Source organism: Aotus nancymaae, unplaced genomic scaffold, assembly GCF_030222135.1.
Source record: "Aotus nancymaae isolate 86718 unplaced genomic scaffold, 86718_ANA_hifiasm-v0.15.2.pri h1tg000038l, whole genome shotgun sequence".
NCBI classification, from domain to species: domain Eukaryota; kingdom Metazoa; phylum Chordata; class Mammalia; order Primates; family Aotidae; genus Aotus; species Aotus nancymaae.
Window position 1 is genome coordinate 5,315,050 of NW_026988452.1, and position 23,568 is coordinate 5,338,617.

At 45.3% G+C, this 23,568-nt stretch overlaps 2 protein-coding genes and 1 pseudogene across 6 annotated transcripts in view; 1 reads left to right on the forward strand and 2 right to left on the reverse strand.

Annotated features, from left to right (window-relative positions):
• Positions 1–9,571, reverse strand: part of DLEC1 (DLEC1 cilia and flagella associated protein) — a 68,664-nt gene extending 59,093 nt beyond the window's left edge. For 3 of the 5 annotated variants that reach the window (XM_012455660.2, XM_012455659.3, XM_021666555.2), the window contains exons 1-2: positions 9,143–9,555; positions 3,832–3,982 (exon numbers count right to left, since the gene is read on the reverse strand). In XM_012455660.2, the coding sequence (XP_012311083.2) occupies positions 3,832–3,982; positions 9,143–9,553 (562 nt within the window). In that variant the 5' untranslated portion in view covers positions 9,554–9,555. Of the gene's footprint in view, positions 1–3,831; positions 3,983–9,142 lie in introns of those variants that run through there. The other 2 variants (XM_012455658.2, XM_021666556.2) reach the window with 2 other exon arrangements.
• Positions 9,572–9,615: 44 nt separating this feature from the next.
• The window catches only part of PLCD1 (phospholipase C delta 1), a 37,870-nt gene continuing 23,917 nt past the window's right edge, over positions 9,616–23,568 (forward strand). Inside the window, exon 1 of the mRNA XM_012455674.2 lies at positions 9,616–9,684. The gene's annotated coding sequence lies outside the window, so the exon portion shown is untranslated. The remainder of the gene's footprint in view (positions 9,685–23,568) is intronic.
• Positions 14,083–14,432, reverse strand: LOC105719560 (developmental pluripotency-associated 5 protein-like; annotated as a pseudogene).

The window sequence follows — 23,568 nt, forward strand, 5'->3', positions numbered from 1 at the left end:
AGCTGCACTGCTGTGGTGGAGGGGGAAAGAGGTAGAGATACACAGCGTGTGCCTGCGTGTTACTGTTTAATGGGACCTGAGCCTCAGAGGTCTGGCAGACCTGGCAAAGGACAGGGCTTGCCCTGCTCGGAGCCACACTCCAAGGGAAGTCATCAACACTCCTGAGACACTGTGGCTGGTCAACAATCCTTCCTCGATAGAAGAAAGCCATGGGTTTTGACAGCAGACACACCCAGGTTCGAACCTGAGTTCTAGCCCTTCCAAGCTGCAGGGCTTTGTGGAAGTCATTTGATCATCTAAGGTTAGTTCCTACCCTTATAAGATAGAAAGAAAACCTAACTGGCTGGGCATGGTGGCTCATGCCTGTAATTCCAGCACTTCGGGAGGCCAAGGTGGGCGGATCACAACGTCAGGACATTGAGACCATCCTGGCTAACACAAGGAAACCCCATCTCTACTAAAAATACAAAAAATTAGCCAGGCGTGGTGGTGTGCACCTGAAGTCCCAGCTACTCAGGAGGCTGAGGCAGGGGAATCGCTTGAACCCGGGAGATGGAGGTTGCAGTGAGCCGGGATCATGCCGCTGCACTCCAGCCTGGGTGATAGAGCCATCTCAAAAAAAGAAAAAAAAGAAAACCTACCTTACAGGGTTGTTGGGAGGATTTAGTGGGATAATCTATGCAAAGCATATTAGCATCTGGTCCCTAGCAGGCCCTCATGAGTTTAAATGCCTTTCTAAAGCACGGTATCTTCCACTTCTTCCTCTCTCTAGATATTCTCTCTAGGCCACAGACATAATAGGTACTCTAAATATACTGTCTTTTCTGTCTGCTGCACTGGAAAATGATAATCTTCAGGAATTCAGGAGAATAGGTCAAAGTCTTCGGGGGAGTAGTGGAGGGAATAAAAGGAACCAGGAATAAAAGGAACCAGGAGGGAATAAAAGGAGCCCAGAAATACCCAAGATGAGCCTGGGACCTCTCACCCGCTCAGAAAGCAAGGAAGTTATCAAAGATAGCTGATTGTCCAATGAGTCAGCGGTCAACTTGAAAAGGCTCTCGGCCAAAGATGGAACAATTTGAGCATCAAAAGGATAATAAATAATTTGCAGTCATGAAATCCAAGAGTCCACAATGATACTAAAACAACCAAACAAACCTCATTAGTCATCTTTGGGAGATGTTAAGGGAAGCAACTCATTATTTTAAACGCTGGCAAATAAAGGGAAAGAATTAAAGCCACCCATACCTTGGGGTAATCAAAGTAGTTTCTGAAAAGTTTCTATCTATAGAAGTATTTCAGCTGACAAAGAAGTAAAGAATGGTAGAATCATTATCACCATTAGCATTTCATTATAACTTATAACCTCTAATAATAAAATAAGAAGGCTGCCAGCATCATGAAAGAGAGATATCAACCACATACCATGCACCTCCTGAGGGAAACACACAGCACCACCTAGGAAGCGCTCTTTTCCCACCACCCAGCCCACGTTAAACCTAAACCTCAGAAAGCCTCTAGAACAAATTACAGATTTATAGGAAATACAAGGATCAAAAGAACAGGTTAAATGACACCATGATGCTAATATCAGTAAAATCCAGACTATGGACAAGTCTATAGGGAAAACAACCCAATTTTCATTCTGGTTGTTACATGCCCCCTAAGAACACTGTTAACATTCTGATATAAAAGTTTTCAGCTTTTTTAAATGCATATATACTATAAAAATGGGATTATTCTAACATTGTTCTGTGACTTTTTTGCTAAATTAATAAATAGCAGACAGCCATTTATATCTACAATGCAGGTATAATTCATTCTTTTTAACAACTTTGCAGTATTCCATAGCGTGGATATAGCATAATTCATAAAGTCAACTTATCTTGGCACAGTTGTATTTTTAAAGGATCACGTTTTAAACTTCGGTATTAAGAAAAGAGTTTTCACTGAATGCTGGTGATTTGGTGATGGAGCTTTGATGAGGAACAAGATATTGGTGTAATCTGAGAATACCTCTCTATAAAATGCTAATCCATTATAATTTGATTTGGAGAGTTTAATGCAGAAAATCCTGGCAGACACCTACCTACTCAGGGGATGGAGGTTAACACCATGTGAGCCTCCTGGTGCGCTGCAGTGAGATGAACAAGAAATAACTTTATGTGAAGTTATTGCCCAGAATACACGACTGAGTCTGGTCATGGGGAAGCATCAGACAGCGCCATCCCCATCCTACAGAATATAAGTCCTGTCAAGAACCATCAGGAAGATGAAAGACAAGAAAAGATCAAGGAATTTTTCCAGATGAAGGCATCTAAAAAAGAGACGTGACAATCGCATGTGACATGACTTCCTGGACAGGATCCTGGGCCTGAGAGGGGAAAAAAAACAACGGTGGGACAGTCAGTAAAATTTGAATAGGATGTAAAAGCTGTCCAAATCAAAATGGAGTCACTTGTGTTAAAAAAAAAAAAAAAAAAAAAAAAAAAACCCTGACAAACGGTGCTGGGGAAGGCCATGCGTGAATGCCTGATAACAAGAATTATCACAAAAGACGCCTTGTATTAGTCCATTTTCATACTGCTATGAAGAAATACCCGAGACTGTATAATTTGTAAAGTAAAAGAGGACTCACAGTTCCACATGGCGGGGGAGGCCTGACAATCATGGTAGAAGGCGAAGGAGGAGAAAGGCACGTCTTACATGACAGTAGGCAAGAGAGTGGATGCAGGGGAACTGGCCTTTATAAAACCACCAGATCTCATGAGACTTATCACTATCATGAGAACGGCAAGGGAAAAACCCGCCCCCATGATTCAATTACCTCCCACCATGTCCCTCCCATGACACGTGGGGATTACAGGAGCTACAATTCAAGGTGAGATTTGGGTGGGGACGCAGACAAACCATATTATGCCACAAAAACCACACACAACCTTACACAACGGTCATCACAACCTTACACACAAAATAAAATCTGCCCAGAAACTGCCTGTTTAACCTCGGACTGGTACTACTCTTGTTACTGATTCTTCAGCCAAGAATAATTACCTCAAAACCATTGTGTAATCCCCTTCGTTTTCCTTTAAAAGCCTTTGTCTTCCTTTACCTCCCTGAATATGCGCACAGTTTACAATGGCATGTGCATTCCCACTGCAGCGCCCCTTAGCGAGTCTTTCTTTGCTATTTAGATTGACAGGTGTCTGTGGGTCAGAGGTTAGTGCTGCACAGAAACTGATTTCCTGGTTGCGGGAGTTACATGGTGGTTATGTAGGAGAGCATCCCTGTTTTGGAGATACGCATACTGAAGTGTTTTGTGGTAATGAAATATTCTTTTGTGGTAATACTCATATTACCATGTCTGCAACTTGCTCTCTAAATGTGCAGAAAAAGCCTAGAGAGCAGTCAATGGAGCCAATACAGTAAAACATTAACAGCTGGGGAATCAGGAGCCGGCATACGGGAATTCTTGGTTTTTTTTTTTTTTTTTTTTTTGAGACCGAGTCTTACTCTGGCGCCCAAAGAAAGACAGAGTAAGACGGTCCAGACTTGTCTGGAGTTCAGTGGCGTGATCTCAGCTCACTGCAACCTCCGCCTCCCAGGTTCAAGCAATTCTCCTGCCTCAGCCTCTCAAGTAGCTGGGATTGCAGGTGCATGCCATCACCCCCAGCTAATTTTGTATATTTAGTAGAGATGGGGTTTCACCATGTTAGCCATGCTGATCTCAAACTCCCGACCTCTGGTGATCCGCCCGCCTCAGCCTCTCAGTGAGCTGGGATTACAGGCGTGAGCCACTGCACCCAGCCTATGGGAGTTCTTTATACACACCTGGAGGCAACTTGACGAGGCTCTCAAGGTCCTGTACTCTGACCTGGCTCATGACCCGCTCTTCTTCCGCAATAGCCCGTGCTTGGGCCTGAGTGATATGTCTCTCCAACATTTTAAACTCATCCAGCCGCTGCTTATAGAGCTCCCGAATCTGGCAGGGGGATGATCAAACACACAGAAACCTGGTTAAATTACTTAGCATTACTTAGCTTTACTCAGTCCCACCCCAGCACCAGGGCTTCCAGTGAAGCACAGAATAGCCAGAGAACTACTGCAACCATCTGGTCTGACCTACTAGATCTGAAAACCGAGCCCCATAGAGGGGAACGGCTTATAGATTTCACAGTAAGGGCGGTAACAGACTCGAGCTTGGTAACCTGTCTCCTGGCTTCACAGTAAAGAGAGCTGCCATCCGAACAGTGAAATACCAGATACAAGTTAGCATACTTCCTGTGGTGCCACCCAAAACCACATTCAAGAAAGGACGTGCTCCCTAGCTACAGGGAACGTTCTCAGCAGACAGCTGCTTCATAGTCTACCTAAGCTGCTGAAAAGGACTCACCTGAGACCATGTCCTTTCTGCAGCACCTACCCAGGGACCGAGAGAGGCAGGGGGATAAAGGCCTGGCCATTTTGGCCCAGACAGAGAAACTGTGACAGGCAATACTCTCTCCAGAGCAACCTGCTGCATTTGCCAAGGCTTGTTGGGCCCCCAAGACTAATTACAGATTGACTAGTCAACCAGCCAAATTTCTGATCCATATATTCTGGTTCAGACTTCTTAAGGCAAGAAGCAGACAGCTCACTGGTACAGGTAATATGAAAGAGAGTCTGCATTAGCCAGGCAGGGTGGTGTGCACCTGCAGTCCCAACTACTTGGTAGACTGAGGCAAAGGAATGGCTTGAGCCTAGGAGTGCAAGACCAGCCTGGGCAACACAGTGAGACCCTGTCTCTTTCTTTTCCTTCCTTCCTTTCTTTTTCTTTTTCTTTTTTTTGAGACAGTTTTGCTCTCGTTGCCCAGGCTGGAGTGCAATGGCGCGACATTGGCTTACTGCAACCTCCGCCTCTTGTGTTCAAGCGATTCTCCTGCTTCAGCCTCTGGAGCAGCTGGGATTACAGGCGCCCACCACCATGCCCAGCTAATTTTTTGTATTTTTAGTAGAGAGGGGGTTTCACCACGTTGGCTGGGCTGGTCTTGAACTCCTGACCTCAGGTGATCCACCCACCTCAGCCTCCCAAAGTGCTGGGATTACAGGCATGAGCCACCGCACCTGGCCTTCTCTTCCTTTCTTATTTATTACAGCTGGAGTCTTGCTTTGTGGCTTAGCCTGGAGTACAGTGGCGCAATCATGGCTCACTGCTGCCTGCTCTTCCTGGGGCCAAGGGATCCTCCTGCCTCAGCCTCCAAGTAGCTGGGATTACAGGCATACATCACCATGTCCAGCAAATTTTTAAATTTTTGTAGAGATGGGGTCTCAAACTCCGGAACTCAAGTGATACTCCCACCTCAGCCTCTCTAAGTACTGGGATTACAGGCATGAGCCACCATGCCTGGCCAACTCCATTTCATTTAAAGAAAAAAACAACAATGTAGTTTATGTAGGGAGACAGTGTTCCTTATTGTATTCCTAAAATTGGTGGGACCACAAAGATATTTATTTAGTCATTCTTTTTTTTTTTATATTTAGTCATTCTTTTAATAAAGATTTATTGTGCAGCCGGGTGTGGTGGTGGGCACCTGTAATCCCAGCTATTTGGGAGGCTAAGGCAGAAGAAACACTTGAACCCAGGAGGTAGAGGTTGCAGTGAGCCAAGATCATGCCATTGCACTCCAGCATGAGCAACAGGAGCAAAACTCAATCTCAAAAAAATAAGTAAATAAACAAAATAAAAAAAGATTTATTGTGTATTTACCATTTACATTTGGGGAAATGAATCAGATATGGTTTTTGGTCTCAGAGAGTTTACAGTCTAACAGGAGGAGCCTGGCAAGGACACAAATAGGTGGAATAAACTCTTAAAAGTGCTATAATAGCATATGAATAAGGATATAAGAACGGCTAAGAGGAAATAGCTACATCTTCTTGAGGTCAGGAAACACCTTTCAGGAGACAATGGCCTGGGACATTTCCTCAGATATAAAATATTATGTTCTGTGGCATGTATCTTATTATTCGGGACTGCTGACAATCTCTGACCCTGACTTTTGGATGTAGAAATTAGCATCTTATCCGAATAATAACAAGACCAACCATCACTTACTGAGTGCTTACCATATTGTAAATACTCAATGTTGTAAATGCTTTACTGTATTGACTCATTTACTCCTCGAAACCTATGGGGTGAATATTGTTACTATCTGCATTTTATAGATAAGGAAACTGAGGCATACAGATGTAAGGATAACCCAACGTCATACAGATGGTATGTGCAGGAGCCAGGACTTCCACCCAGGGCACACGGTTCCAGAGCATCTGCTCTTAATCATTAGACCATGCGATATTTCTATAGGTGGACCTAGGGAAGACCAGCAGCCAAGGGGGCTGTCTGAGGGAAAACTCAGTCAGTGCAGGCACTCATATGGAATAGTGATTATCGCTTCTCTCAGGGAGAATGAATTTGAGTCCTGTCCAGTCATATGGCAGTGACATCTAGAGACAATTGAGAAAAAGCAAAGAACAGATGATGACAGAGGAAAGAGGGAGAGGAATGCAGGTATATGAAAAGCAACATTACAGAAGTGGAATAACAGATGCCTGCTCTTTTCAAAGTTTCTTTTTTGCAATTACAAAATTAATTCATGTACATGGCAAAATTCAGACAATACAGAAACGAGCAAAGAAAAAGTTAAATGTCCCGTAAGAGTACTGTTAACATTTTGTTGTAAAAGTTTTTAGCTTTCTTCACAACTATATATATTATAAAAAAGGAAATTATCCTAACATTGTTCTATGGCTTTTTTGCTAAATTAATAAATGGGAGGCCAGGCGTGGTGGCTCACGCTTGTAATCCTAGCACTTTAGGAAGCTGACGCAGGTGGATCACTTGAGGTCAGGAGTTCCAGACCAGCCTGGCCAACATGTTGAAACCCCATCTCTACTAAAAATAGAAAAATTAGCCAGGCGTGGTGGCACATGCCTGTAATCCCAGCAACTTGGGAGGCTGATGCAGGAGAATCGCTTGAACCCAGGAGACAGAGGTTGCAGTGAGCCAAGATCGTGCCACTGCACCCAGCCTGGGCAACAGAGGGAGACTCCATCTAAAAAAAAAATGTAAATAAATGAAATATAAATAAATAAATGTTAGACAGCTCCATAATGCAGGTATAATTCATTCTTTTTAACAACTTCATAGTATTCCATAGTGTGAATATACCATAATTTATAAAGTCGACTTATCTTTGCATAGTTGTATTTCTACAGGATCACTCTTTAAACTTTTCTGCATTCTAAATTTTCTGCAATTTAAAAACTTCAAATGTTTAAGTTAATTTCAGCTTTTAAATTAAGATTTTTATAATATGGGCCAGGCACAATGGCTCACACTTGTAATACTGACATCTGGAGAGGCCAGGGTGGAAGGATCGATTGAGGCCAGGAGTTTGAGACCAGCCTGGGCAACATAGTGGGACCCTGTCTCACAATTTCTGAAAAATAAAAAATTAGCTGGGCATACTGGTGCATGTCTGTGGTCCCTGCTACTCCAGACGCTGAGGTGGGAGGATCAGTTGAGCCCCTGATGTCAAGGCTGCAGTGAGCTGTGATCACACCACTGCACTCCAGCCTGGGCAACAGAGCCAGACTCTGTCTCAAAAAAAAAAAAAGGTAACATGTATTACCTTTTTTTTTTTTTTTCTAAAAGAGGGATCACTCTTTGCCAATTCAGACTCTGGTATAGTGGCTTCTTGTGGGACAGATACTAAGAAGACAGAATCCAATGAACTGGGTGACTGGTCGTGGCGTTTATAGGTTTATGATGCTCCATGTATTCTGGCTTATGTGAATGACAGGGATGTGAGTCAGAAGTACAAGGGCAAGGTCTGGCCTGGGTAGGCTGAAGTGTTAGCAGAGTGAATGTGGTGACCCAGGAATTACAGAGTACAGGGTCTCAGCCGGGGTTTCTAGCTGTATTTCAAGAAGCCTATAACCCATGGAGTGGGCAAGGCTGGTCTTAAGACTATCTCACATACTGCATGGGTATTCATTTTGTTAACGTCTAGCTACCTCAGTTAGGTTGAAAGCTACAGAGGACAGGTTGCATGTGTAACTGTGTGCGTGCCTGAACACTGGCGTTTTTATTCACTGCTGAATCCCCACTTCGTAGAACAGAGCATGACATCCAGCAGACATTCAGCAAATGTGTCTTGTTTTGTTTTGTGTTTTTGAGATGGAGTTTCACTCTTGTTGCCCAGGCTGGAGTGCAATAGTGCGATCTTGGCTCACCACAACCTCCACCTCCCAGGTTCAAGCGATTCTCCTGCCTCAGCCTCCCGAGTAGCTGGGATTACAGGAGCCCGCAAAGACGCCTGGCTAATTTTGTATTTTTAGTAAAGACAGAGTTTCCTCCATGTTGATCAGACTGGTCTCAAACTCGCGACCTCAGGTGATCCGCCCACCTCAGCCTCCCAAAGTGCTGGGATTACAGGCGTGAGCCACGTGCCCAGCCAACAAACGTGTCAAGTGAAGGAATGACTGAAGCTAAGGACGAGGGATGCATGTCACTTAAGGGGCGGGTAGAGAACAGAATGGAATGGAGAAGAAGATCTGAGAGGCAGGAGGCACACCGGAGTAAAGGATCCGGTTGGGGAGGAGTGCCCACAAGTTTAAGGGAGTCCTTAGTAGTGTGGCCAGCAGAGGCTGACTCAGTACAGAGGCCCCACGTCAGCTGGTTTTTGCTGTTCCAGAGACTAGACATGCTTCCTAAAATCTGCGCATGACTGGCCCAGTTAAGACTGTGGTTTGTGATACAAAGGCACCCCAAAGCGGGGTGACTTTTGGCTTTATCATCTCCATGGAGCAACTATTCAGCGGTTTGCCGCAGTCGTTCATTGATATATGCAATATATAACATGTGTCCAGAGAAATATAGATAGGTGCTATAGACACGTGCCGCATGTGTGTGGTATTTGCATGTGTGTGTATGGCTAGAGCGTCTTTCCACTAGAATGTAGGGCCCACTTCGGCACGATGGGCTGTTTCTCAGCTGCAGCCCCAGATCCTGGAACAGCACCTGGCACCCAGCAGGTGCTCACGCGTGTCGAACGCTGAGTCCCCGGCACCGTCCGCAGACGCGTTACCACCGCCGCGTTACCTGCTGCAGCTGGTCCACGAACTCCTCGTGGCGCTCATTGTCGCTGCCGCGGGCCTTGATCAAGTTTGCGCTCAGGTCTTCTCCGATGACCTCGGCCGAGTACAAGTTGCGGAAGACGCCGGTGAGCAAGTGGGAGATGTCCTGGGTGCGCAGCGAGGAGGGGCGCAGACGAAGCAGCTGCGGCTCGGGACGCGGCGCGAGCACGAGCTGCGTGAGGCGGCGCGGCCTGGCTGCGAAGCTGTGGGGGAAGCCCTCGGAGCAGGCGAGGGAGGAAGACAAGGAGGACTTCCAGGTGGGCTGGCTGGGGCTGCTGGACCCGGCCGGTGGAGAAGTTGGCGCCCACATCGTCCCCGGGCACTCGTAGGTCGGGGACGCTGAAGACCTCCGTGCGCGGCAGCTCCTGGTCTCCATGGCGACTGAGACGCCGCTAACGCCCTGCGGCCCTTCCGCTTCCGGCCCCGCCCCTTCCGCCACGTCACCGCTGTGGTCCTCGTAACCGTTCGCGTCTTCAGCCTCGTCATTTTAAAAGTGAGCTTACTAAGGTGAGGACCCATCCTTTAAAAGTGAGCTTACTGAGTGTGAGGACCCGGGAGAAAGGTTTAGTTGACACAGCCACGCCTGTCTGCAAAACCTGGTACCTACCTACCTTCAGCCATTCTTAATTTGTTCAGCAATTGTTCATTCACTCATATTTTTTGTATAAGGATTGTGTTTCAGGTCCGTGCTGGTAGCTGAAGATACCAAAGTATGGTATCCTGTGATATCTTCTGCCTTCGGGAAGTGCACAGTCGTGTATGTGTGTGTTTGTGATGAGGCTGGTGCTTGTGGAGGTAATGGGAAAACAGCTGTACTTTAGTGGGTTAAGGCTAAGGTGGAGATAAATATTGGTTGTCATGGAACTACAGAGGAAGACAGGAACTTAGTCTGTAGAAGGGGCGATTACTTCTTGGAATAAATGAAAACCAAGCAGAGATTTCAAAGAATGAGTAGACCAAACATTATTAGTCATCAGGGAAGTGGAAATTAAAACCACAATGCAATACAACTCCACAGTTAGTAGAATGGCAAAAAATAAAAAAAGTACTTGAATAAGAGCATGGTGTGTGTGGTGGCTCACACCTGTAATCCCAACACTTTGGGAAGCTGAGGCAGGAGTGAGGCCAGGAGTTTGAGACCAGTCTGGGCAACATAGGGAGACCCCATCTCTACAAAAATCTTAAAATGTGGGAAGGACTGAAAGAAATTCAGGAGGAGTGGAACTTAAAGACTGTGAAGGTGGAAGAATGACACTGATAGATTAGGGCCAGATTGTAAGTGGGTTGGTAGGCCACATTAGGGAATTTGGACTTTATTCTGAGTGCAGGAGGAGGCTCATCAAGGGTCTTAAGCTGGGGGATGTCATGATCAGCTCTGTTTTACTGAGATAATTCTGATTGCTATAAGAAATAGACAGGAGAGGCAAGAGGCATCAGGAGGTTCAGTTAGGAAACTAACACAGTGGTTAGGAAGGAGTTGAGGGGAGATTGGATGAGAGGGAACTGGATTAGAGACACATCCAAAAAGTAGAATTGACAAGACTTACTGATGGATAATGGGAGGTGAGAAACAGTCACCAAGAATGACTCCCAGGTGTCCTGTGTGTGCAATCAGAGGGTGATGAGCGCATCACTGAGATTGGGGAAGAGGATTGTTTGTCCAGGGCAGCAGCATGACATCATATTGACTGTTGTCATTTGCACACGATGGCTTTTGTTCACAAGCGATATAACCACTTTCTACTCTGCGGTGAGTTTCCTCGCCTTACATCCTGAAACCACTTCCAGAGATGAGTGCTTGGATGCTTGCCCACACACCTGTGCTACTTCCAATTCTACGTCTATTGGTTGGACCTGGTTCTCTTTTGTCCTTTCCAGTATCTTTTCTGTCCTGAGAGCTGAGAAGCCAGGGTCGCCTGCCATGGACTGTGTATGTGCAAGGCCCATCTCTGGCTGTCCCCCAACTGCACTCTTTCCCACAGAGTAAGAGACCACAGGGCCAAAATTATGTGTCCCATGCCTGCCCTCTAGGTACCTGGGACCCCAAAAGTATGTGTCCATGTCCTGAGTTTAGTCCAGGGCCTATGCAATCCTCTTCTTTAAGTCTGTCCTCCCGGGGCTGACTTAAAAGGGTGGCTATGGTGGGGAGAAGAGGAGGGAAGTGGAGGGAGCTTTGGCAAACAGGCATTTCTCCAATTTTCCACATGCATGCAAGCCCCCAGTGGTGCAGGAGGGAGCTGTGGGCAGGAAGAGGAGTGCAGCAGGCCTCCATTGCTCTATTGAGGCAAACGGAGCCCCAATTGGGTGGGCTTGTCACTTAGGAGCAGTTCTGCTTGTGGAGGCTCCATGGCCCCCTTCCCTGTTACAGGGAAGGACAGGACAACGGACCCTTGTCATTACTTTTGGCTTCTCTGTCCTGCCTCTAGATAGCCTCAGAGACAGTCATAGAGTCTGACTAGCCTGGGAGAGGTCTCCTTTAGCTTTGCATGACCCCTCCCACCCCCTGGCTCCAGGCTGAGGTCACCAGCACCCTCTGGTCCCTCCAGTGGCGACAGCCACCCCTCGGTCCTCATCTCCCTTGACCTCTCAGCAGCCTCTGGTGCTGCTGCCCGTTTCCTCTGACCGATACACTCTCTTCCCTGCCTTCCCGTTTCTTCCGCGCATCACCTATTTCCACCCTCGGGTTCCTGTTCTGCCAGTATCTCTCTGCTTGATAAACTGGATTCATCCCCGATTGCACCATGCCCGGCATTCAGTTTTTGTTTGCTCCCTGCCTAACTGAAGAAATGAATGGCTGCGGCCCTGCGTGGGTAACAGGGCTCAGGTCAGGGCTTGGAACTGCTCTTCAGCTCCCCTCCCCGGGGACTTCGTCAGCACAAAGGGGACTCCTTGTGACAGGCTGTCTTCATCTTATAACCTGTTCTGTTGACCGCATTTTTGTTTGTTTGTTTACCTCTGGGTCCCACACACATTTTTGGCCTTTTTTTTGTTGTTTTTTTTCACTGCTTTTTTCTTTTTGAGACAGGTTCTCACTCTGTCACCCAGGCTGGAGTGCGGGGATATGATCACAGCTCATTGCAGCTTCGACCTCCTGGGCTCAGGCAGTCCCCCTGCCTCAGCCTCCGGAGTAACTGGGACCACAGTCCTGCACCACCATGCCCAGCTAATATTTAAAATTATTTGTAGAAACAAAGTCTTCTTGTGTTGCCCAGGCTGGTCTCAGACACTTGGCTTCACGCAATCCTCCGGCCTTCACCTCCCGAAATGTTGGAATTACAGGCACGAGCCACTGCACCTGGCCTTTGTTTTTCATATTTTTTTAAACTTAAATTTCAGAGTTTAACGGATGTCCAACTTTTTGATTGCAAGGATGTTTTTGCTTATCTGTGGCGGTGGATATCATGAACATTATGCATGGACCCCCTTTTTTTTAAGCTTATCAGCTATCGTGTTAGTGTATTTTATGTGTGGCCCAAGACAATTCTTCTAATGTGGCCCAGGGAAGCCAAAAGGTTGGACACCTGTGTATAAAAAATTCAAGGCCGGGTATGGTGGCTCACGCCTATAATCCCAGCACTTTGGGAGGCCGAGGAGGGTGAATCATGAGGTCAAGAGATCGAGACCATCCTGGTCAACATGGTGAAACCCCGTCTCTACTAAAAATACAAAAAATTAGCTGGGCACGGTGGTGCACGCCTGTAGTCCCAGCTACTCGGGAGGCTGAGGCAGGAGAATTGCTTGAACCCAGGAGGCGGAGGTTGCGGTGAGCCGAGATCGCGCCATTGCATTCCAGCCTGGGTAACAAGAGCGAAACTCTGTCTCAAACAAACAAACAAAAAATTCAAATAGGGCATAAATACTAAAAAGGAATTGTCCTCCTCTCAGTCCTTTCCCCAAAATTATTAGAGTATTTCTGCTTACTTTCAGCTGTTTTTTTCTGCCTACACAAACACTGATATCTGTCAAGACATTTAAAAAGTTGTTTAAAAACAGGTCGGGTGTGGTGGCTAATGCCTGTAATCCCAGCACTTTGGAAGGCTGGGTGGGTGTATTGCTTGAGGCCAGGAGTCCAGGACCAGCCTGGCCAACATGAGGAACCCTGTCTCTACTAAAAATACTAAAAGTAGTCAGGCGTGGTGGCATATGCCTGTAATCCCAGCTACTCGGGAGCCTGAGACACAAAAATTGCTTGAACCTGGGAGGCTTGTACTGAGCTGAGATAGTGTCACTGCACTCCAGCCTGGGCGACAGAGTGAGACTCTGTCTCAAAAAAAACCGAGTGAAATAATGTCACACATGGATGTTGTCCTGCCGTTTGTGTTTTTCACTTATGTCCTATGGCAACTCATGGAGAACTACTTGTTTTTTTGCTCCTATAAAAATGCTGTAATGAGCAACCTTGTTCACATTTGTGCATAGTTTGCATAGCTGTACAGTTTCTGTGACATAGTATCATAGTAGGGCTTGGCCAAAGGTGTGTACATTTTAGTAGTTGAGATACTGCCAAAATGCCCTCCAAAAAGATACCAGAATATAATCCCATTTGCAAAATGTGAGAGTTCATGGACACTTTAAACTGTTTTGAACCATATCCCAGACTTCATCTCTAGCCCCCATCTCCCTCCCAAACTCCAGACTTGTACATCCATCGTGTTCTTGACATCTTGCCTTGGATGGCACCTCAAACTTATTATTTAAAAAAGAAAAAAAAAAAACTTTTTATTGGCAACCATCAAAGAGATACTTACAACAAGACTCAGACCCAAGGGCAGAGACCCCTAAACAGATGGTTTTCCCTTAACTCTAAAGGCTGGAGCAGATTTTAAACCAAACTGGAGAAATCACTCCAGCTCTGGCCACAACCTAATCTCTACATCCTGGCCTTCATCCTGGCTGGAAGCTGGTTCACTTCATCCAAGGGCCTAGTTCCAGGGCATTCATGGCTTCTGCAAGTTTGAGCCTCCCTCGCTCCTGGCGCTGGCGGTGCCACTGAGCCGTGGACTGGACGTCCACGGGGTCCCGAGCTTGTATAAATAGAAGCCATAAACCACGACCTCCGTGAGGTCTGAAGACTCCAGAGCCTTCAGCTGGAGCATGGCCTTGCTCCTCTGCTCGATGTAAGGGCTTCGAGATCCGTGCCGTCCGAACATGGCTTCCAGCAGCCGCGTCTGGACCGGGAACACCCCTGGATCTTTCAGGCCTTCGGGAACTTTCACCCACGGCGGGATATTTCTACATTCCGGGAGCGTTCCCATCTTATAACGCTCACCACCAAAACCATGCTCCAGCACAAGCCGGGGGTGTAAGGCGCGGGGTGGGGGAGATGACAAAGCCTCACACGTGGCAAAGCCTCACACCTGGCGGCCCCGCCCTCCGAGGTCCGAGCCACCATCCACTCCCACCTGAATTGGGTGTTGCAAGAGTCTCCCACTGGGCTCTTGTTCCAGCCCTTGTCGCCCCACGGTGACGTCTTCCAGCAGTCAGAGGATTCTCTTGTTAGTCAGATCACGCCCCTCCCTAGCTTGAAGGCTTGCAGGTGCTCCCCGTTTCTCCCAAGGTAAAAGCTGAATTCTTTTGCGTCGTTGTCATTTTTTGCGACAGTCTTGCTCCGTTGCCCAGGCTGGAGTGCAATGGCGCCATCTCGGCTCACTGCAACCTCCGCCTCCCAGGTTCAAGCGATTTTCCTGCCTCAGCCTCCCGAGTAGCTGGGAAGAGCCCACCACCCCACCCAGCTAATTTTTGTTTGTTTGTTTGTATTTTTAGTAGAGACTAGGTTTTGCCATGTTGGCCAGACTGGTCTTGAACTCCTGACCTCAGGTGATCCACCCGCCTCAGCCTCCCAAAGTGCTGGGATTACAAGTGTGAGCCACCGTGCCCAGCCCCACCGGCCATAAAAGGTGAATTCTTACAAAACACAACAGGACCTGGTCCCGGTTACTTCTCATTCTCCTCCCATGTTCACCCCACCCGCTCTTCCCAGTTCCCTTGCTCTCTCGTCTCCAGCCACACTGGCCTTGTCCTCCTTGCCCTTCCTCCAGCATACCAGACGCCCTCCTGCCTCAGGGTGTTTTCCCTGTGCCTGGAATCCTTTGCCCAGATATCTCTAAATGTCTCAGTCTCTCAATTCCATCAAGTCTTTGCTTGAATGTCACCTTCCCCAGAAGATCCAGCCTGATCAACCCCTTTAAAACGTAACTCTGGTCCGGGCGCGGTGGCTCATGCCTGTAATCTCAGCACTTTGGGAGGCCGAGGCGGGTGGATCCCTTGAGGTCAGGAATTCGAGATCAGCCTGGCCGACATGGTGAAACCCCGTCTCTATAAAAAAAAAAAAAGAAGAAGAAGAAGAAGAAAAAGAAAAAACAAAAAAACATAACTCTTGTCAGACTGGGTGGATCACTTGGGGTCAAGAGCAGCCTGGCCAACATGGTAAAACTCTGTCTCTATTCAAAATACAAAAATTAGCTGGGCGTGGTGGCACACACCTGTAATCTTAGCTACTCAGGATGCTGAGGCAGAATCACTCTAACCTGGAGGGCAGAGGGTGCAGTGAGCAGAGATCGCGTCTTTTTAAAAAAATGATAATAATAAAATTAGGCTTTGTTGTTTGGTGGTTACTGATGCATCTAGCCACGGGTTTGTTCGGTGAGGTGGTTTTTGTTTTTATTTTGGCTTTGCATTTTAGGATTAACAAATAAGATAATCATGAGTATAATTAGCAACAGTTTTTTTAAGTTAAAGAGCGACTTCCAGGAATGGTGGTTTAACTAGGAGAGCTGATTTTGCACACCTTTTCATTATTTTTGGCTAGAGGATTTACAAAAGCAGCTGTTTGTACTGACTTAGTAATAGATGCCGCTGTGACGCCGGCGGTAGCCAGGATGACTATGGCTGAGACTGGAAAAGCTGTAAGTGGAACTATGAATGTTTTGTGTTTGACCTGTAGTGTTACTTGGCGTTTTAGTTTACTGTATACCATTAATGAGGAACTTTACTGAAGGTAAGTTAATTTTTTTAATTAAGCAGTTGTGTTGTTAGAAGCTACGAAGGGGGTGTTAGTTTAAGTTGCAGGGCAGAAAAATGTGGATTAGAGGATGGGCTTGATAGAATGCAGCAAGTACAGGTTTCAGGCAAAGTGAGAGAATAAAAAATAAACCAATTTTAAGCAGGATTTGCTTAGCTTTTTGTGTTTTGGGGTTTTTTTTTTTTTTTAAGCATTTTTTAGGTGATGTTTAAGGCTTGTGTGGTTTCAGGAAGCTGCATTGTTTTGTAGTTTTTTTTTAGGCTGGCTTAAGTTTTTTAAATGAGGACAGACACAGTTTTTTGGTTGGTGCTGGTGTACTGGAAATTTTAGTGTTGGTAACTGCTAAGAGACTTTTTAGAATTTTTGTAAAGAGGTTAGTACCTTAAAAAAAAGTTGTGCTTTATTTTAATGTTTAGTTTATAGAAAAACTAGATGATACCTTTTTAACTTTTAACCGATATGTTTACACACGTTTTTTTACAGTTAATGTTTTAAAACTTGCTTAGACTTTTAAAACAACATTTATACAGTTTACTTGCAGAATTTTTTTTTAAATTAAAATTTTTTGTTTGTTTTGGTTAAGCAGTGACATTGTAGCTGTGGGCTTGAGATTAGACATTTTAAAGCTGTTTTAATATTTTGTAATAGATAAACTGAGTAAGCCAAGTTACTTACTGTATTTATGGGCTGAGCGGAAAAAGTTTTTAATGTTAGAATTAGGGCTTTAATTTTTGCTTTTTGAGTGTTAGCAAACTTAGATGGATTGAATTATGTGGTTTTTATTAGACTGCAGCTTTTTTTGGTTTACTTGACCCTTTGGAAAACCGTGATAAAGTATTAGGTATGGAGGAGTGCAATACTGCTTTGAATTGCTTTTTTGTTCTAAAGGAATTTTGATGATATTAGGATTATAACTTAGCAGTTGACTGCATAATTTATTAAGATGGCAGGCCAAAATTGGTGACATGAAATTTAAAAGGAAATTTGAAAATATTTTTGGAGGCAGAGACTCAAAGAATATATTTAAGTATGTGCTTAAAGCCACAGGTAGAATGGCTTAAACTTTGCAGTTGAGGTTTTAGGCTCACCAAGTTTGTGGACTTTAAACTGGCAAACTGTTTTGAAAACAATGACTGACTATTAGAGCAAAGACTATTTTTAATTAGTTTTATATATGTATGTTTTTATTACACTTACATACAATTCTTTTTTTTTTATGATGGGGTTTCACCATGAAGGCCAGGCTGGTCTTGAACTCCTGACATCAGGTGATCCACCCACCTCGGCCTCCCGAAGTGCTAGGATTACAGGTATGAGCCACCACGCCCGGCTACATATAATTTTTTTTTAAACTTTTTGAGAATGGGCACAACATTTTTACTTTTTAATTTAACAAATATTTAATTTGGATTAAAGTTTTTTTTTTTAAGGATAATGTGTGGTTTTACCTGCTTAGTTTTTAATTGCTTTTTAACTAAGTTGTGGGCCTTTTGTAATTTTTTTTTTTTTTTAGAGGTTACTATTTTACTTCAGTTGCATTTTAAAAGAGCCATGTTAAGGGTAAGATTGGAATAACAGCAGTGGTTAATATTAGAAAAAGGTTCTACAAATTTTTAAACTTAAATTAGGCTGAGAATTACAATTTGGGACGTTGCTTGTATACAAAGAGCACAGGAAGTCTTACTGTGGGACACCTGTGGAGAGCAGCAGGCGCGGCCGGTTCTGGGACGGCAGGCAGCGATGCTGGCCCTGCCTGGGTGCTGCTTGCTGCTTTTGCTTGTGCTGCTTGTTTTTTCCACCTTGGCCGGCTTGGGAGGAGCATTTGTGCCAGAGCCTTTTAGTTCTTTTTGTTTTTTCTTTTGTTTGACTGTGTGGCTTTGGCTTGTAAAGCCTTTTAAAAAAATTTTTTATAAACGTTACCTGATTGCCTTGCTGATTATTAATTACTGGGCAGGCTAAGAGTTTTTGGAATACTACTTGCTTAAGAAATTTTTATAGGGGCTGGGCGCGGTGGCTCACTCCTGTAATCCCAGCACTTTGGGAGGCCGAGGCGGGTGGATCATGAGGTCAAGAGGTCGAGACCATCCTGGTCAACATGGTGAAACCCCGTCTCTACTAAAAATACAAAAAATTAGCTGGGCACGGTGGCACGTGCCTGTAATCCCAGCTACTCGGGAGGCTGAGGCAGGAGAATTGCCTGAACCCAGGAGGTGGAGGTTGCAGTGAGCCGAGATTGTGCCATTGCACTCCAGCCTGGGTAACAAGAGCGAAACTCCGTCTAAAAAAAAAAAAAAAATTTATAGCTGTAGTTTTTTTTATTGGATGCTTTTGTGTGTGTTTTAAAAAATAATTTATTAAACTTTAAGTTCTGGGGTACATGTGCAGAACGTGCAGGTTTGTTACATAGGTATATACATGCCATGGTGGTTTGCTGCACCCATCACCCCATCATGTACATTAGATATTTCTCCTAATGCTGTCCCTCCTCAATCCCCCCAATTCCCTGCTATTCCTCTCCTAGCCCTGCCACACACACCCCAGCCACCTCCCCATCAGTCCCCAGTGTGTGATGTTCGCCTCCCTGTGTCCATGTGTTCTTATTGTTCAACACCCACTTTGAGTGAGAACATGCAGTGTTTGATTTTTCTGTTCATGTGTCAGTTTGCTGAGAATTATGGTTTCCAGCTTCATCCATGTCCCTGCAAAGGATGTAAACTTTTTATGGCTGCATAGTATTCCATGGTGTATATGTGCCACATTTTCTTTATCCAGTCTATCACTGATGGGCACTTGGGTTGGTTCCAAGTCTTTGCTATTGTGAACAGTGCCACAATGAACATATGTGTGCATATGTCTCTATAATAGAATTATTTATAATCCTTTGGGTATATACCTAGTAATGGGATTGTTGGGTCAAATGGTATTTCTATTTCTAGATCCTTGAGGAATCGCCACGCTGTCTTCCACAATGGTTGAACTAATTTACACAACCTCCAGCAGTGTAAAAGCATTCCTATTTCTCCACATCCTCTCCAGCATCTGTTGTCTCCAGATTGTTTAATGATAGCCATTCTAACTGGTGTGAGGTGGTATCTCATGGGGTTTTGATTTGTGTTTCTCTAATGACCAGTGACGATGAACTTTTTTTCATGTTTGTTGGCTGCATAAATGTCTTCTTTTGAAAAATGTTCATATCCTTTGCCTACTTTTTGATGGGGTTGTTTTCTTCTTGTAAATTTAAGATCTTTGTAGATTCTGGATATTAGCCCTTTGTTAGGTGGGTAGATTGCAAAAATTTTGTTCCCATTCTATTGTCAGTTCACTCTAATGATAGTTTCTTTTGCTGTGTAGAAGCTCTTAAGTTTAATTAGATCCCATTTGTCTATTTTGGCTTTTGTTGCCAATGCTTTTGGTGTTTTGGTCATGAAGTCCTTGCCTATGCCTATGTCCTGAATGGTATTGCCTAGGTTTTCTTCTAGGGTTTTTATGGTGTTAGGTCTTATGTTTAAATCTTTCATCCATCTGGAGTTAATTTTTGTATAAGGTGTAAGGAAGGGATCCAGTTTCAGCTTTCTGCATATGGCTAGCCAGTTTCCCCAACACCATTGATTAAATAGGGAATCCTTTCCCCATTGCTTGTTTTTGTCAGGTTTGTCAAAGATCAGATGGTTGTATATGTGTGGTGTTATTTCTGAGGCCTCTGTTCTGTTTCATTGGTCTATATCTCTGTTTTGGTACCAGTACCATGCTGTTTTGATTACTGTAGCCTTGTAGTATAGCTTGAAGTCAGGTAGCGTGATGCCTCCAGCTTTTTTTTTTTTTTTTGGCTTAGGATTGTCTTGGCTATGAGGGCTTTTTTTGGTTCCATATGAAATTTAAGGTTTTTTTTTTCCAATTCTGTGAAGAAAGTCAATGTTAGCTTGATGGGGATAGCATTGAATCTATAAATTACTTTGGGCAGTATGGCCATTTTCACGATATTGATTCTTTCTAACCATGAGCATGGAATGTTGTTCCATCTGTTTGTGCCCTCTCATTTCCTTGAGCAGTGGTTTGTAGTTCTCCTTGAAGAGATCCTTCACATCTCTTGTTAGTTGTATTCCTAGGTATTTGTTTTACTTGTTTTTAAGAGCTTTACGTTTTTGCTTGGAATAATGGACCTTGGAGAACAGCAGCTTGAATTACATTTTGTACTTTTATTTATTGAGCTAATAACTGCTGTTTTATGATTTTTTTTTTTTTTTTTTTTTTTTTTTTTTTTTTTTTTGAGACGGAGTCTCGCTCTTGTTACCCAGGCTGGAGTGCAATGGCGCGATCTCGGCTCACCGCAACCTCCGCCTCCTGGGTTCAGGCAATTCTCCTGCCTCAGCCTCCTGAGTAGCTGGGATTACAGGCACGCGCCACCATGCCCAGCTAATTTTTTTGTATTAATAGAGACGGGGTTTCACAATGTTGACCAGGATGGTCTCGATCTCTCGACCTCGTGATCCACCCGCCTCGGCCTCCCAAAGTGCTGGGATTACAGGCTTGAGCCACCGTGTTTTATGATTTTTTAGCCTGAAACAATGCCTCCCTGAGCTTGGCAATCCTCAGTGGGTACCAATGACTTACTACTTGACCTGATTGCTTTTTTTTTTTTTTTTTTTTTAATTTTTGGTTTTTGGGAGGTTCTCTATTCCTTCTTCGCAATGATGATTACATTGGTTTGCTTTGCATTTGAGCGCCTGCTGTGATGGGTATCACATTGGGGTCACCACCTGAGATGTCCACTACCTGCAGAGGGTTGGACTGCAGACTTTGACTTAATGATGGATGAATGAATGTACTTTTACACCATTGTAGTGATTGAAGTAGGCTAGGGATGGTTGTTAGCTGCTTTTAGATAGCAAAATGCAACCAATTGACCCAGACTCCTCTACATACTTTTATTTATTGTTAATTTTATAATAGGTTTTTAGTTAACACACTTGTGAGTAATTAATACAGTTAAAAGATTGGTTTTATGAAGATAAAAGCTTTAAGTTTTGGGCCCAGAATAAACACTTTAACAGGTAATTCCCTTTGATTTCCCCCTGAGAGGACCATTCAGCACAAAGTTTACGTGAGTAAACAGAGTAGAGACAAAGGGATTTGGGGTAAACAGACTTAAACTGGAAAAGCTTTTTATCACCCCTATCTCTTCCCTAACATAATGGATAGGCTGCCTCTAACCTGTCCCAATAAAACCTTTTGGCCTTCTAAAAGGTTTGAGACTATAATTTATAACTTTCCTAATATTTTATGCAATATTTTGTCAGCCACTCCAGCCTGGGCAACAGAGCGAGATTCCATCTCAAAAATATAAATTAACCCTATCCTATTTCTGAACTCCTTTATCCCACTTTTTTCATTTTGCTTGTCACCTGCTAATATCCTATACAATTCATTTCTTATGTTTGTTATAAATGTCTCTTTTCCTTCCATTAGAATTTAGGCTCTAAGAGGGCAGGGGCTGTTGGTGTGTTTTGTTCACAGATGATTCCCAAGCCTCTAGAACAGTGCCCAGTACACAGTAGCTGCTCAGTAAATATCTGTTGAATAAGTGACATAGCAGAACAGTTTTCAAATGTGGGTGTCTTCAGTTCACACAGCCCTTAAGTGTCCTTCCTCCCTCAGGTAAGTTAGCCTCCACCTCCTCTGTCAGATAGGGGTCTGAGGGCAAGTTTCCTTACTGTTCCCTGACACCAAGCACTATATTCTGCCTCTGGGGTGGAGGTGAGCATTGGGACTCAGTCTACAATGAAATAAACATCACAGTTACATTCACAAATGAATATACCCTAAATCCCACAAATATAATTATGGAATAGTAGCCCCAAATAATCCCATACTGTCCTGGGACTACCAGCAGGCCTAGCAACCTCATGGTTCACTATGGCATCCTGGATTCCTGCACGGTCAGGACCTGAAGGTCTGACCCTACATGACCTGAGGACTCTCACTTTGCCACAGCTGCTCCCTTGGGAGGAGCAGCCTTCACTTTTCCTCCTGATGCATTGGGTCTTGGGCCCATGACCCTCTGGAGGGAGCTCCTATGGGGGTTTTGCAGCCCTCAAAAGCAGCAGGGGCACCCCTTAGACCACCTGCCTCAGGCTGGGCTCTGGCCACCTGGATCTGTAGAGGAGGCCAGGCAGAGGACGGCTGTGGGATTCTGCTGGCCTTCTGGCAGGCACTTATTTGTGCCCTGTACTTGCCATCCATTATTTCTGCCAATTCTAAGGATGATTATAGCTCCTGATTGAGGAGCACAGAGAGGCAAGGTCACTTTTCCAAAGTCTTAACAGCAGGAAACTGCAGAGCCAAGATTTAAACAGCCCCTTCACCCCATATCCTGGAGCCAGGAGCTCTAAAGACAGGGAGTGGGTAGAAGAAACCCTATCCACCTCCCTTCCCAGGCCGGGCCAAGTTTGCATTCCATGCGGGAGGGGCTAGAAAGGGCCAGCCCTGAAGCACACTTGGAGCGTGATCATCCTGAAAGTTGGCACTCTTGGGTTGATGATACTTTCTCCTCAGGCCCCCAGAGAGGGTGGTGGTAGAGGGACCAAGGGAAGTGGCTTGAGGCAGGAACTGGCACCAACACTTGGTCTCTCTCCCCTGTCTCCAGTGATCTCAGAAGCTCCATCACCCCATCCACCCGCACACAGACACTGAAGACTGGGCATGGTCAGGACAGTGAGATGCCAGAAACTCCACCATTAAAGAACTGCTCTTTGGGGCATGTGTGGGCCTCTGTGCACCCACACTAAGCCTGCCAAATAGCCCTCTGAGTCACCGGGATCTCGGGGCATCTTGCACAGGCAACTGGGAGCTGGGTTTTGAGGAGGGTAGTTTAGGCACCTGGCCAGGGCTGGCCCACAGACAGCCCTGGGAGTTGAGGGTGAGGGAGTAAAGGCAGAGGGAGCAGAATCCAGCAATTCTGTGGCTTGGTACAAAGCCTCTTTTCCTTCCCTGAGCTCCAGCCCCTCCCCACACGTCAGGTCCTACCACACAGGCTTACCCCTAGCAGGAACCAGCAGAGCACCTCCCAGCCTGTGAGAGCCGGGAGGGGCCGACAGACAGGGGAGGAGACTAGGTTTCTCTATGAGCAGGGTGGTGCCCAGCCCTCATTTCTGGCAGAATCTGGTTGCATGTGCCAGCTCTGAGTCAGCAGTGCCCATCCTGCCCAAGAACCCTGGGCTAGAGAGGAGGCTGCAGCTCTTGTGTCTGTGCCAGAGGCCAGAGGTGGGCTTCTGTGAGGTGGGTTTGGAGCATGCAAAGGAACAGCCTGGCTGCAGCCCCGCCATGGAACAGGGACAGAGGGAGACAAGAAGCTCCCAGGTAATGCCCTGGCT